Genomic DNA, 13,214 nt, shown 5'->3' on the forward strand with positions numbered 1-13,214 from the left:
ATGCATGAGATACCAGAAAATCAATTAACTATTTGGCCGAAAGTTTTTGTTGGTGTATAATCAAATTTTGACATAATCTTATTTTCACATTTTACAGAGATAACAGGAGGCCGGTTTAATTCCAAAATAATAAAAACACTGATGTTAAGGACATTAAATATCTATGAAGTAGAATCAGAACATATAACAAACACAGCAGGCAACCGAAATCAAGTTATAATTATTTAATGTTATAAAAATCACTGAATGATCCATCAATACAGAAATATATATATAAAACATAAGATTATAATGCTCTTCTTTTCAAAGAACCACATTACATGGCATGAAAATTTTAACATGTGACTAGCAGTATAATGGCAAGCAGTAATTAAAAAAAGATGGACTCTGAGCTATTGTTCTGTATTAAACTCTTGTCCAATGGTGTTGACTATTTTGCAGTAAATATTTGAAGCAATCAAATTTCCCATGTGAATTCTTTATGGTCAAGTAACAGTAAATGGGTCATACCACAGATTTTTATAAAATTTTGCATACAGATGTAGTATGTTAAACTTGAACTGAAAATAAAAAAAATAATGCATTCTTCTCTTTTATTTTCAAAAGTATTATTAAATGAATTCTTTCAAAATAGATGTATATTTGAATTGAAAGCACATAAAATTGAACTATTTTGGTACCTAGCGGGTACTGAAAAATGTCTAAAAATGTTGTTTTACAGCTTTACACTGCTGACACGTTATGTCGACATTTGTAGTATTTTTTACACAAGAAACACTTTGACTGATGTAACCCCCCCACCCAAATAAAGGGAGTATTATATTATTTATTGGGCACCACTGTCTTAATTTTATCAGTTAAAGTTCAAGGTGGCAAAGTTGTTTGCAAAATATTTACCAAAATCTGTGACACAGGTCATTTACTGTTCCTTGGCCATAAACATGTAGAACATATAAGGAATTTAAAATATGTCACACATTTTAAAAGACACGACAAGATAAAGCTGGGTGCCATATGTCAAGCAGCTTTGACTCCTTGTTGCTGAGAAAAATTTAGAAAAAAATTCGTATATTTGGATGACATTTTTTAAGACACAATTTTTTGGCAAACAGAATGTAGAACATCAAAGCAACTAAAAATGTGTAACACTTGAAGCTTTGCTTCATATATCAGTAGGTATCATGTAGTTACTCCAAGAAATGGACCAGAAATGTGTTATAGGTAGACAGAGGTAAATCATATAGTACTTTACCTGCTTAAGCTGCAAACAATGTTCTAACTCATTCAAAAATTAATTGAATGAAAGAATTAGCATTAGCATTGTCACTGAAATACCATAATGAAACCATAGGTTTGCTGACATCAGACATCATAATTATACTTATTTATTCATGATGTCAAGACATTTGGTGAAAGTAATCTGTAATCTTAAACATTTGAAGCTTTTATAACATCTGTAATAATTCATTTTGAGGTTAAAAGTAAATGTTAAATTAAATTTTAAACTGTAGTCATGATTATACCTATAACACAGAAATTTGATTTGCTAGTTACACATGTATAATTTGTCAATTTTTCTATTTTTAAAATACCCTAGGAATTACACTTAAAATCTGACTCAAATAAAAAATATTAAATATTTTGAAAATATGCATGCAACACTTGGTTATACATATAATTTTGACATCTTTCAATGGTTAGATGTTGACTTTGTCTATGCAATTGGCTTGGTTTTTTCTACAGTAAAAATGTCCTTAGAGGATTGTTCCTGACCTTGACCATAACTTACAAATGGACTGATTTGCAGGGCATGTTGAAAGTCTGTTACTCTATGGTAACCTCTAGTTGCTATTTGCTTAATGCCCAGTGGAAATATTCATTACAATCTGGTATTATCAGGGAAAATTGAGAACAAAATTATGTTTAATTTATTAATAAGTAAATATTTAGATGCAATTGTATCATAATTCAGATATCCTTAGATTGACATTTTTCAATTAACCTTTTGTATATATGCATGTGAATTTAGACACTTTTAGGGATTACCGTTAAATGAATTTTGGCACGTAGTTTTACAAATATATATTTGCCTCCTAAATTTCTTGTCTTATGTACCTGATGGTGGTTTTTCTTGTACTGAAAAAAAATATTGTACATGTCTATTGGTAGCAGGGGAATTGAGACTACCAACATAAAGTAACAGTCTTTTGTGTTTGGCTGTCCAAGGTTCTTTTCATTGAATTGTTGGATATATCAATATAGGCAACAATGATAATATAATAAATTACATTATAATGATGATATAAAAAAATACTTATTTACAGGTGCTTTGATTGTAGCTAATGATTAAAACCACACAACAGTAGTGCCCTTGTGTGAAAAGCAAAATAAAATATGTGGTAAACAAAACTGAATCTTTATAAGGTACAGTAAAAAAAGTACAATAATGACAAAAATATATAAGGGATTATATACATTAATCAACTAAACATTAAAGTAATCTTTTAAAGACTTATTAAAAAGAAACTCATCAAAGATACCAGGCTTATCATTTTGTACGCCAGACAAAAAATTAAAATTAAATGGAGAAATTTGTCATACAGTAATTTCCTATGTAATATAAGATATTCTCATTTTTCAATTCCATTCAGAAAAAATTGGAAGAAATTCTTTCAACACAGCCAATGTCTTTTGGCCTGGAAGGAAAATTATACTGATAAAAAAATATAGCATGATTTTTTTTTCTGTCATCTGTAACAATAGAAAGAGAGGAAGGCATAATAAGGCCACTAATTTCAACACTTGAATTGGATAATAAAAGCTTAGAACTGCCACTGCGAAAATTAGGGTATGTTGGATAGGCCATTGATTTAGCCTTCCTTCATGTCACCTACAGACCTCTCAGAGAATTTTTGCAAAGGGCTCCTTAACAAGGCAGACAAAGGAGCCCTTTGTGAAGTAAGCTAAATGAAACTATCTAACAATGAAATAACTAGGTATGTAGGGCCTTTAAACAGAACAGATCTAACAATGAATAAAAAACATTTTTGGTACAAATTATGGCAAATGGACTAGCACAGTCTAGTACAAACCAAACATAAACGTTACAAGTTATATATCATCATAAGTCATCACAGAGAGCTTGTGTAAACCACAACCTTATCATTAAATTCATCTGAGATACACATATTAGAATAGTGTTTTCTGCATGTAAATCTTCAGAAAGCCAGTACCCTCACATATATTAATCAGCTCACATAAATATTGTTGTATATGTTGGCACCTTTGACTTGATCACTGGTAAAGCTTCCTGGAAAATTGAAGAAAAAACATTATTTAACAAACTTTTATTCAATCAATAAATACAGATTATAATCTGCATTAATCAAACAATTTACCATCTGACTGAAGCAGATGTCTCAGCTGTAAGATATTTCTATACATATTCACTAGTTAGTTAGAAAAAAAAGTCAACAAGAACTTTAAAACAAGTGAAGTGTAGGAAATTTCCATTCCTTGTAGATCTAAATATGACTTTTAAGTTTTAGAATGTTGATCTTTTGCCATCATTGAAGGTTTTTCAATGACTGTATGGATGATGATATTTTCCAGTCATTGGATATATGATATTGGATATAAATTAAATTACAGAAGCACCATGGGTTCATGATCCAAGTTGTATTCTTTATGAATCTGTAGCAGAAATAACCTGTTTTTTGTGTCAAGTACATTGAAGACTTAAAGTCTGCTGACAATTTATGACAAATGGTGTGGAAAAAAATTGCCCAAATTTTAGTCTATTGATTGTTGCTGTAACCCTGACCCTGACACAACACCAAAAGGTTTTTTTTTCAATCCAAGGTGTATTATTCTCAAAAGGAAGGGAAAGATCTGATAAATGGCTCAAAATAAATTGTCCCTTAACCAAAAGTTTTCCCAATCTGTTAATGTATTTATAGTTACCTAATGACTAAAAAATTAACAAATGATTAACATGGTATCCATCTATCCAAGTAAAGTGACAGTATCCAGCTAAGTTAAGTGAGAGATTTACAAATGATTCAAATGATAACATCCAAAACCAATGTAAACAACAATTTCAGTAAGCCAATTGCTGATGTTCCCTTAACCTTGACTTTGTGACATCAAAATCAAAAGGGGTGTTTAGTCATCTTATAAGGCATTATCAAATCTAATTTGGTAAAAGATGAGCATATGTTTCAAAAGATGTGTGGAAACCAAATTTCATTTTATCCATAGCTGCTGTGATCTTCACTTTTAACCTAGATCCCAAAAACAATAAGGGTCTTTCCAATCACAAGGGGCACCATCAAACCAATTTTTATACGAGTTGGACATGTGATTCAAAAGATAACATCCAGAAACAAAAATACATTGCAAAAATATCAGTCTATCAATAGCTGCTGTGACCTTAACATTTGATCCTAAAATCATTAGGGTTCTTCCTTATCCCTTGAAACATTATTTATCCAAGTTTCAAGATAGTTAGATATAAATCTTGCCAAAATGTTAAAATATTAATACCTTCTGGGACTTTTGACCCCAAAAATCAATGGGGTCTTTCTCTTCAAATGGGGTTTTATCATCATGCCTATTTTTGCAATTATATTCATTATGACTCAAACAATTTTGTCTAGAAACCAAAATGTATACATCAGAGCATCATTCATATTTTTAGCAAAGCTTGACACTGTTGCAACTCAGCTAAATAATACATTACTGATGCCCCCTTGGAGTATATGTTTATAAATGTAGAACAAGACTTACCTTTCCTCCATTTTGTTCAAAAGTCTGTAATGCTGTTGTAATTTTATCTCTAAACTTTTTATCCATCATTCTTTTGGAAACCTGAAAAATTAAATACACTTTAAAACAATGTTCACTCACATCTTATTTCTTTGGTATTTTTGGACAGTTGTATTATCAGCAATCATACCAAATTTCCTTATTTTTATACTTGATCATATTAAACAATGAAATTGGAAGTTAGGCTATATGGCAGTCAGGAACTTGCAATTGTTAACCTAATATGTGCTTTTTTGGACAAAAATAGTTTCTATAAAAAGCTAAGAGGTTAAAAAGTTCCCATTCAAAAAATTTGGAAATCATTTTTTTCATATTTTTGGTTCTCTCTGTTAAATTCATTTAAAAATTGTTTAGACACAGAATGTATTTTATGAAATATCTCGTGTTGCCTATGGATGTCTTTTTTATAGTATTGTGATTTAAGAGTTTCTTTCATTGAGGTATACCCTGTACATCTTATTTTTTTCGTAAGTCATTTAGTTATATAATACTAGAGCACACCTGCGAAATCGCTGGCATTTAGAGCGTGGTTGAAAGTATGTAAACTGTTGTAGGATGAATTTTTGCAAAAGATTTTATGACTGGAGAATTTCAGGAAAGGTATCAAAAATCATAGGTACTTGGGGACAGGACAATTTTTTTAGCCCTCCCCCTTTTTTCCAAAGTCTGTTATTTTTTGTTTTCTGTTAATTTCAATTATTTTCGTATATATATGTCTCTGATTATATAGAGACTCTATTTACTATCAATTCCAAGTTTAATACTATCCATGGCGGTCACTCTCTATATAATTAATCAGTGACCGCCGTAGATAGTAAACTTGGAATTGATAGTAAATAGCAAATACACTTTATTTATAGTATATGTATGATCATAGTATACAGAAAAACGTGAAAATAATTGTCCTGTCCCCAAGTACTTATGAAAATTATGAGTAATTTTAAAACAGTCCTAAACAGAAGACTTGTCTATGACTTAAAAGTCCTTCCGATGACGGAAACAATATTCGGACGCCTTTATTTTCGTTTTCCTCCCAAAATAACCCAAACTGAATAATTATAAGCCAGGATGACAAATGTGACTATGCATGGTACCTATAGGACATAGAGGCATGATGATTAATTTATAGAGGAAGGAAGAGAAGCGACACACAAAATGAGGTCTTCTCATTTAATAGTATAGATGTATGATGAGAGTTCTGCTTTAATATAATAAGTTATGCTGTCCTGTCATTTGTCTGAAGTAGCAATTTTTGGGCAAATATTTGCTCTATAATATTATGCATTTTTTAAAGCTCTCTGACATATCATATTTTTGCTTTCAAAACTTTTGTCTTGAATGTTCCTGTTGACACTTATTTTAGAAACATATGAAAGGAATTAAAATAATTATTTTCTTTCAAGTGAAATTTATAATTGGGGTCAATTAAATATATGCAGGCACCTTGACCACTCATCTTGCATAATACATTGTTATATCTAGTGTTTTTCCCACATTTCAAATATGAAATAGGAATTAAGTAATTAAAGGGCATTTCAGGGTTCTCACTAAGGTGAGTCAATGAGTCCTGGACTCATCATTTTCAAAACTGGTGAGTCCAAAGAAGCATCAAGATAGTAAAATGTTGTGTCAACTGAGCACAAATATCATCATTTTATGACAAAAGTTTAAAAATAATCAAAACTTGATGTTATTTCCTTGCTATACTTTTGTCATGAGGACTGAAATAATAAATGATATAGCAATAAAATTTCATCTTCTCACTGTTGTACTCACCATGGCCAAACATGACAAGTCTTGGACTCGCCATTCAAAATTCCTTAGTGAGAACCCTGCACTTGATGTAATTTAACTCTACAGGAGAGCACAATGAACAGAATTTCTTTATTTCAATAGCATTAAAATCCCTGTTGGAACCTTTAAAAGAATTGAAGCAGTAGCATTAACCCAGTCTAACCCCACTGATATGTGGTCTTTCGTGGAAAAATTTTGCTGGACAACAAGTATGCAGCATATGATTTATATGTATTGTTTTTGCCTATTTTACCCGTATGTTCTATTCAAAGTAACATTGGCCAAGTTGATTGGTCAGAAGCATTATCATAGTAAAAAAGCTTGGTAATTGTGGCAAAGTTTGGTTTGTGCAATTGCACCAGTGATTTCAGAGAAGTAGCTTCTTGGTAAAAACTTTGCTAAGTGATAAGAAAAGATTAAACAGTCTACGTTAGAACAGAATTACTCTTTTTAAATTATGCAAATCAAATAAGTGAAACTTTGTTACTTTTCTGTTATACTCACTTTAATGCGGACATGAACCAGCTTACTGTGATATCTTAGTATATAGGAAACACTAAATGGGACAAATTCTACAGATACTTTAGGTGAAACATCATTCCACACAGTCATTAATAATAATAACATTATCTGCAGATTATAGTTTACAGTTTTAAAATTTAGGGGGAAACAAATATTAGTGGAGAATTCTGATTTTTTTCAAATTTCTATCAAACTTACAGGAACAAGAAGATTTTTAAGATGTGGGTTTAAGTGAGGTCCTGTCAGATTACTTAATTGTATTGTGGCCTCTAGTCCTGCTGCAAATACATCACTGTTTTTGTTGCCCTGAAAAAAATCACATCAGATCAAATATTATTTGTAATTAATTAAACTTCTTTCCACAATATATATTGTTATAAAGTATGGTGATAAAAGTAAGACATCATTTCGGCAATAAGATTACTACAAAAATAACAACTACAGGTCAATGTATTGTCTTTATCGATTACCAATTAGGCATATATTTTAGAAAGTTCTCATTATAATGAACATGTGTACTAAATTTCAAGTCAGTGTGACCTTTAACTTTATGTATAGACTTTTGGTAGGAATTATAACACTTACTAGGGCAGCTCGAACACCATAGCAAACTTTTGGCAGGAGTGGTAATACTTTCTCAATGGCACCATTGGATTCTAACATTTCTTTAAAGCCTGTCCTTGCTACAAATGAGTAGGGATGTATGCTTTCTTGCAGACCCTTAATCATAAAAAAAGAATAAATCATGTGAAAAAAGTATTATTCATTGTTATTCTCAATGACTGTATATGCAAGTTTAATTTTTAACAAAATTGCTGTTAAAACAAAATGTTCTTGGTATGCAATGTTAGTTACAATTTCAGATCTATTCACTGAAAACAGTCTTTCAGACTGAATCACAAACTGAATATTTGAAGAATTTTTCTTTTTAATTTCTGAAATCTGAAATAAGAAAAAATTGACCCCCCACAATTTCTTTTTACCCCCCCCCCCCCCCCTTTCCCCCAAAAAAATTCTTTCCCTCAAGATATGGTCATAATCTCAATTCAAATTTCCAATGGAGTTTGCAACCATAATTACCCATTTAAATTTACCATAGTGCTAACTTAATCTATTTTATAATAGAATTTAAAATATGGTGTCAAATCTTTCATATGGATTTTTTTGTAAAAAAAAAGGTGCAACATTTGCAGATATTTTTACTGGTCTACCGAAATATGTATTTCTTTAAACATAATTTAAAAGCAGTGTGAGGGAGGTAATCAAAACATTGTATTTGGATTACCTCCCTTACACTGCTTTTAAATTGTCTTAATTGTTCATTAACCATTACTTTATACATAATTTGAAAGCAGTGTAAGGGAGGTAATTCAAATGATGTATTTGAATTACCTCCCTTACACTGCTTTAAATTATGTTTTGTACTAAAGTATTTGTCCATTAACCAGGACACCCTTGTTTTCCCCCTTTTTTGCCCCTAATTCCTAAACGGTTTGAGCCATAACCCCCAAAAGCAAATCCCAACCATCCCTTTGTGGTATGGAAACTTGTGGTATAATTTCAGAGAGATCCATACACCGTTCCACAAGTTATTGTCTGGAAACTAGAAAAATGCTTATTTTTGGCCCCTAATTCCTTAACTGTTTGTACCATAACCCCCAAAATCAATCCCAACCTTCCTTTTGTGGTATTGAACCTTATGGTAAAATTTCATAGAGATCCATTCACTTAAACTAAAGTTATTGTGCGAAAACCAATGTGTCTTTGGACGACGACGACTCCGCCAACGTCATACCAATATACGACCGCAAAATTGTTTTGCGGTTGTATAAAAACAAATTTAACATTGACCAATGAACCATGAAAATGAGGTCAAGGTCAGATTAAACCTGCCAGACTGACATGTACCCAAACCAGTCATTCCATACACCACATATAGTTGACCTACTGCTTATAGTATTTGAGAAACGGACCTAATCATGTAACTTTCACCTTAATCACTGATCCATGAAATGAGGTCGAGGTCAGGTGAACCCTGTCTGACGGACATTAAGATGTTGAAAGGAACCCATATACCAAATATAGTTATCCTATTACTCATAATAACATGAATAAGTGAGAAATTCACATGACAAAAAAACTCAAATTTTTTTTCAAGCAGTCACTGAACCATGATAATGAGGTCCAGGACATTGGACATATGACAGACAGTCACTTTGTAACATAAGGTATCTGCATACAAGATATGAATCATCCAGGTCTTCTACCTTCTGAAATATAAAGCTTTAAACAAATAGTTTACGCTGCCGCATAGTTATACCTACCGTATGTCTCGCATACTGCGACTTTTGTAGCAGGCGAAACAAAAAAGCATTTAAATTATGTCAATTATCTTGAACCAATACACATATGTCAAAATGTGAAGTTGGGGATTCAAATGGATTGAAGAGTTGATCTGACAATACACCTGTAATTAAATCTCCCGTCATTGACCACTGTATTGATTTATGATATTCTTTTCCCATGACTATTTAACTAAGGTTATCTTTGATTAACATGATAAATAATTAGCAATACATTGTTATAGATTATGAAAAATTATTTTTAATGTTTTATAAACAAATTAGCTTAACCATACATTAATTAACTTGGTTGTGCATAAAGTGTGGTTTAAGGGAGCAACTGGAAATTATTCAATCGGCATTTTTAATCTTTTGTTTTTTCTCTTGGGGAAAACAATTGAAAAAAATATTGACCTTACACATACCAGGTTAAAGGGTTTATTCAATATTGCCTGACCTTCCAGATACCAGCTGGTCTCTTTTATGTTTAATAACAAATGTATGCAAAAAGGGTGACTATTATACAGTTGCACTCTGTTTAAACCTGAGTAATCTATGTGAGTTATTACAAGTAGTTTATAGCATAAATATCGTTTCAAAAGAGAATAATGTGTCATTTCTTTTGCACTGATCACAAGGCACCTTAACTGTGCTGGTGACATAAAAGAACTTACAAGTGTGTATGTGTGTGATACTTTTCACTTTGTAAGGCCAAAAAAATTGGTGAAAATTATAAATAAATGTCTGGATTTCTGTAGTTATATCCTGCAACATGCTGCATTTACCTGAAATTTTCTGATATCCATGACAAATACTTAATAGATCATCCTACCTCTGATAATGTTACTAACACAGGATCAAAAGGAAGCTGATCTGGATGAGTATCCCATCCTAATTTGTGTTTCACAGATCCATGTTGCAACCTGCATATATAAAAGATATTAAAGCAAATATATCACTCATTTTCGTAATAATTTGAAAAGACACTGTTAAATCAATATTACCTTAATTTGAAAATATATAAATTTTGTAAGTAAATGAGGCCCTTTGATAACAATGTAGACTTTACTGTGTGTATCTGATTTTTTTTAACTGTACATTTGTATCCCTTTACTATTTTTAAATTATATGAACTGCAAAGAAAATTTACCTGAATATTTTCTTTCTACATGTACATGTTCTATACCTAAGTTCCTATACAAATTCTAACTTGAATGATGAAAACATCTGATGAAATATTGATTAATTTAACAACAGCATCATATCATTAAACCACTTTCAGGATTACTGTTAATGGCAAGTACATCATCATAATTTGATGTCACTTCTAGAAAATCAATGTCAAAGAATTTAAATAAAACAAGGTTTTGGGTATACATCAATGCTACAGCAATCCAACACTAAGAATCCTTGCCTTCAACTAAACAACAGACTTACACTGTATCAATTTTATCTGAAATTCACCAAATCTTTCTATTATAGAATTACCATTATTGCAGAACTCAAGAAGATTTGTTAACAAAACCTATGAAACTTTAACCCTTTTCCTACTAACACAGGGTTCTCAAAAAAGATTTAAAGAAGGCAGCTAAAGTTGGTGGCACATCTGTAATATACTCTTTCAGTTTTTAATTCTATGTTGGCCATGATACTGAGTAGACAATGAATCTGGATAGGCTGGCAGATTTTGAGAACCATCCATTTTATAAGTAATCAATGCTATTTTAAAAGAATAGCAGTAAAAAGATATCAGAATATTCTTCCTTTTTAACAAATATGCTAAAATAATGAACCAAGATACGAGTGGTTAGTTATTATCTTCATTGTACATACCTGCATGGTACCCCTCCTTTTGTATAGACAGCTGCAAATGCTGACTGACTCTTTGATGATGAGCTAAACTGAAAATATACATTAAATAATGAAACTAATTAATTGTTACTAACAGAAACACACCCTCAATGGTCGTGTGGTAGTGTTCTTGATTCAATCTAAGGCAATGCCAAACCATAAACTAATATGGGTATTTGCTGTTTCTTTATCATGTTAATATTACTAAGTATTTGGCATTTAGAATATACATTAAATAATGAAACAAATTAATTCACATCAACCGAATCACACAGACAATGGATTTCAAGTGCCTGTGAATAAAACTAAATTTGTAGCTCCCATACACAGACAAAGAAGACCTGGACAATTCTGACTGTTCTAATAAAGCCTATTTAGACTCTGATGCTTTGTACTTCAAATTTTTTTTTTAATTTGCCTGACACATGCCTGATGGATTTTGTACTAGGAACTTTTGTTGTTTGCACTGAAATTGGTAGCATGTGTTAAATTATTATAATTACTTACATAAGCATTAGTTACCAGTGCGACAATTCTACAATTCTACACACGAGAGGTAAATTTATTACCAACATTAACTAGTGTCAACAGCCACACCTACAGAATATTGTAATTTACCTAAAGACAACTGATTTTCATTTTAATATTCTATTTGCTATTTGTACACCATTAGTGAAAATCAAAGACATTCTCTAAATACATAATCTTCCAATTGATGCTTTTTCCAGGAAAAATTTGACGTCACAAAGCAACTATCTTTACATCACAAGGTGCTATGACACTTGAGGGTCATAATGAGGGTACCTTCATGACGAAAAACGGTAATTTTTGGTGCATGACGATAAAATGTACCCTTTCTTTCAGACGGTAAAAAAATCAACTGATTTTGACAAATCACGTTAAATTTTTTCCTAAAATAACGGTAACGATAATTATTTCAGACCTTTGACGAATCACGATAAGGATATTTTGACGAATCACGGTAAAATTTAAACCAATTTGACGCTAACGTACAGTGTAGCCGAAAATGACCGTTTGACGCCTGACGGTAAAGGGCATTCCTACCCTCACACTTTTCCTCCCACATCATGGCAAATGACCCCAGGTCAACTGGCCAGTTCATTCATAAAATCGAAATCTCATATATAATTAATAATAAGAGAGGCAAAAGATACCAAAGGGACAGTCAAACTCATTTGTCGAAAATATACTGACAAAACACCATGGCTAAAAAAGAAAAAGAACAACAAACAACAGTACACAAAACACAACATAGAAAACTAATGACTGAGCAACACGAACTCCACCAAAAACTGGGGTGAAATAGGGATAAAGTCTATGACATTCCACTTACAGGGTCTACTGTTTTGGGGTTTAATTTATCTGATGGTTTTGTCAATCTTGTGCTTTGTTGAGATTTGGTAGAGCTCTCTGCTTTTGAACTTGCTGCTTTGTTTGCACCGAAAAGTGGTGTTCTGGATGGCAAGCCGCCTGAACCCAGCCTTTTCTGTCCTGATGTTGCCATCTATAATTCAAATTCGGAATTAAACTGTTAAAGTCAACATGATTTCTTTAAGATCGAATAGTTTTTTAACTTGATTGTGTACAACTTTGGAGTTATGATTCGTCTGCATTAAGTTTTAAACTGGTTCTGAAATATGTTTTTAGCCAAGAATAACACTGAATAAATACCGAAAACCAGTCTTTCAAAAACCGGAAGCATTTTGCCGGAAGTACACTGTTTCTACGACAATATATCCATCCGCAATTTGAAAATTTTAAACCATTTTGTGGTGTTATTTTAGCAATAACGTGCTTTTAAGGTTAAAATTCAAAGAATATATGAAAACATCTTAGAAAAAAAATAGCACCACTTAC

General features: G+C 31.6%; 1 protein-coding gene across 1 annotated transcript; it reads right to left on the bottom strand.

Annotated features, from left to right (window-relative positions):
- Positions 1 to 209: 209 nt before the first annotated feature.
- LOC127734060 (PACRG-like protein) lies at positions 210 to 13,012 on the bottom strand. The gene is made up of 7 exons (XM_052243671.1): positions 12,691 to 13,012; positions 11,319 to 11,386; positions 10,318 to 10,408; positions 7,729 to 7,863; positions 7,342 to 7,449; positions 4,789 to 4,869; positions 210 to 3,310 (listed from the first exon to the last, which is right to left on the bottom strand). Exons 1-7 carry the CDS (start codon positions 12,859 to 12,861, stop codon positions 3,254 to 3,256), a joined length of 711 nt encoding a protein of 236 aa, XP_052099631.1. The 5' UTR covers positions 12,862 to 13,012; the 3' UTR covers positions 210 to 3,253.
- Between the last annotated feature and the right edge of the window lie 202 nt (positions 13,013 to 13,214).

Source organism: Mytilus californianus, unplaced genomic scaffold (assembly GCF_021869535.1).
Source record: "Mytilus californianus isolate M0D057914Y unplaced genomic scaffold, xbMytCali1.0.p SCAF_3, whole genome shotgun sequence".
Taxonomy (NCBI): domain Eukaryota; kingdom Metazoa; phylum Mollusca; class Bivalvia; order Mytilida; family Mytilidae; genus Mytilus; species Mytilus californianus.